Source organism: Pinus tabuliformis, chromosome 7 (assembly GCF_031772625.1).
Source record: "Pinus tabuliformis cultivar Carrire ecotype Pingquan chromosome 7, CPIR1, whole genome shotgun sequence".
Taxonomy (NCBI): Eukaryota; Viridiplantae; Streptophyta; class Pinopsida; order Pinales; family Pinaceae; genus Pinus; species Pinus tabuliformis.
Genome location: NC_142293.1, coordinates 102,806,899 through 102,810,030, shown reverse-complemented (window position 1 = coordinate 102,810,030; position 3,132 = coordinate 102,806,899). Strand labels below are relative to the sequence as shown.

Below are 3,132 nucleotides of genomic sequence, written 5' to 3'. Positions count from 1 at the left end.
CCATCCGGACCAGGACTTTTGTCCTTCTTGAACCATTTTAGTGTGCCCTCCAATTCCCCCAAAGTGACAGGTTGAAGTAAATCCTCGGCTTCATCCGGATTAACAAAACTCGGGAAGTGTCTGGCTAGATTAATGATATCCGGGAGGGTGATGGCTGCCGGGGCTGTGAACTGATTTTTGAAATGAGAATTCCCCAGCCTGGCTAATTGAGGGTGGGTGGAGGCCCAACCATCTTGTTCACAAGGCAGCTACCAAATAGTGTTAGAGGCCTTCCTACCATTGGCGAAATTGTGAAAAAACTTTGTGTTTCCATCACCAGCATGGAGCCATATAGCTCTGCTTCTTAGCCTCCACAGTTCTTCCTTTTCAAGTAGGATCTTTGCCTTCTGGGATTCCAGATTCACCAGATGGAGCTTTGTATCATTGGATAGGTAACCAAGCCCCTTTTCATCCGTGAGTTGGGAAATCTGCACTTCAATGTCCTTCAGGGTCTGTTCATCTCTCAATTTTTTCTTTTTTGACCATTCCTCTGTGAGAGTCCTGAGTTTGTTTAGGCGACCACAAAAATCTGCAGCCACTCTCTGCTCCCTGAGAGGGGGTTGTGCCTTCCAAAAATCTGATACCAGTTTGATGTATTTAGGATCTTTTAGGTATCCAGAAAAGAATTTAAAGGGGGCACGAGGCTTTTTTGAAGGGCCAGAGATTTGTAGATATACGGGGGAGTGATCAGATAGCCCCCCCATGCCAACCCATTGCCTGTAAAGTGTGAGGGAACGGAGGAGGTCTTCATGTATCAGAAAGCGATCCAGTCTCCGACCCAGGGCAACCTCTCCAGTCCTCTTGTTATGCCAAGTGGGCATTTTCTTGTTCATGGGTACATCAATGAGTTTATAGGTATCCAGCAGAGTGCTCATCTAGTCCGAAATAGGGTCAATCTGAGAGTGATGGCCCCATGATTCCTCCATCCCCACTGAAAAATTTAAATCTCCTCCGATGATGGTGGAACCCGTGACAAGAGGGTGGTCTAACATGGAGTGCCAAAACTCAAGTCTGTTCTGGTTAGGAGCATATATGTTAATCACCTTTAACTGGATCCCCAGTTCACTCGCAAAAATATCCATGCCAATGAAACCTAAACCGCCCCAGGATGAAATATGCTTGACTCCTCTAGGGTTTATTCCCATGGTGAGACCCCCCGATCTGCCAACTGCATCCAATCCTTGGAAATACCAGCCCGGGAGGATGGAGTGTAGGGTTTTTGTTATGATATCAGATGAACCAAGAGTTTCCTGGAGAAGTAGGATGTCACAGTTGGAGTTGTGTAATAGATGTTTCAAAGCCAATCTCTTATTGGGGTTGGCTAGTCCCCTGCAGTTGTAGGAGAGCCAGATCATGGGGGAACAGGGATAGAGGGCTCAGATGCTCTAAGTGCCCTTTCAATGGTGGATTGACGACCCCGCGCCACATCAGCCACCGCTGTTCTGATGGCTATTTTGATCTTGGATGGGCACCCTTTGGTGGGCTTTGTGTTAGTCTTTCTGGGGGAAGAGCCCAAACCAAGTTGAGGTGGAGTGTGCCAAGATCTGGATCTGAGGTAGTAGGGATGTGACCCTGTCCCAGAAGGGGAGGAGGTATATGGGGGGAGGGTAGAATTACCCCGGAGTGATGTAGGTGTAGTAGAGAAAGTGGGGGGAGGGGGGATAATGGTGCAAGAGATGGTGGAGATAGGGTAGAGGGAGGTGGTAGGGGGGTCACAGGTGTATGCAATGAAGAAATCATAACATCTGATAAAAACACAGAGGTTATGGGAATAGATTCATTACCCGGATGGGGAGCCGATCCCGCTGCAGATCTGGAGCGCGTACAAGGTGGAGAGGGAGGAGTCTTTCGCGGATTCTTTGCCTTCTGTGTCACCCCAGCCATAACCTCTGGTGGTGCAGGTCCTTGTTGCTGTTCACACATGTTCTGCTCCTTCGAGAGATGATGTTTTGTCCCGCAAGAGGTCTCTGATGCCGGCGATGAAAGTAGCAGACAGTCCTTGTACGGGTGACCCACTTTGTGGCACCTCCTACAACGGAAGGGGACTCCTTCATAGTCAAGGAGCTGTCGATGAGAGAAATGTCACCTGTGTAATGTGATTTTCTCTTCAAGTCCCTCCCTGGTATCAAGGTGGACTAGAATCCTTGCCATGGTCATGATTCCAGTTTTCTCATAAGACTGATTGTGCTCAAGGTAAGTCCCCAGTGCGCCGCCGATACGCTTGAATACCTGGGGGATCCAGAACTACATGGGTAAACCTGGTAGTCTGACCCAAATAGGTCCTGCTCCTAACTGTTCGCGCTCCGGATCGAAAAGAGGATCCCATCTCTTGAGTAGCATAGGAGCTAACTCAATATGCCAGTAGCGGGATAGAATCCAGTCCGTGTACTCCTCCTTGTGAAAGCGGAGGGCAAACCAACCCCTAGCCAAAACCCTAATAACATGGAGTTCCTTCAACAGAGAGCCTCATACTTCCATGTTCCATTGATCGAGGCGCTCCACTGAATAGTTCTTGCCACGAACTCGCCCAACAAGAACCTTCCTCATCGTGTCCAATGCATCTCCCACAGGAACGTCTTCACCGAAGGTCAGGTTTATGTCTAAGTCCACCACTTTGAGGCATCGGCCCTTTTCGGGCTTGTCCATGCGCTGGCCCGTAGGGTGCTCCCTAAGTAAACTTCTGCATGCTTCTAAGGAGCGGTGAGGGATAGAAAATGAAGGTCTAGGGTTTGGGATGGGTGAGCTAAAGCACCCAGACTGAATTGGTGAATTAGGGTTAGCACTGCAGGAGCCTGGATGCGCGAAGGATTGAGCGGGGTGTGTGGGGTTTGAAGGGCCAGCCGGAGTGAATGAGTAGGAAGGTGCATTCAGTGGCATGGAAGGATGCAGAAATGGGGCCAGGGGAGAGTCAAAAGTGGGCGAGGCCTGTAGACTGGTGCCGAGAAGGTTTAAGGTAGCTGGTGAGAGTGGAGGGCATTCCAACCCGGGGAGGTCTTCAATGTTGACAGCAGGAGGGAGCCATTTTCCGGTGGAGGGCGTGTGTTGTGGCATCGGTAGTGCATTTGTCGCCCGATGAGCTTTTGTTTGCCTGGG

General features: G+C 49.9%; 1 protein-coding gene across 1 annotated transcript; it reads right to left on the bottom strand.

Annotated features, from left to right (window-relative positions):
- Positions 1 to 248: 248 nt before the first annotated feature.
- On the bottom strand, positions 249 to 914 carry LOC149245478 (uncharacterized). The gene has a single exon (XM_089438755.1). It carries the CDS (start codon positions 912 to 914, stop codon positions 249 to 251), a length of 666 nt encoding a protein of 221 aa, XP_089294881.1.
- Positions 915 to 3,132: the final 2,218 nt, after the last annotated feature.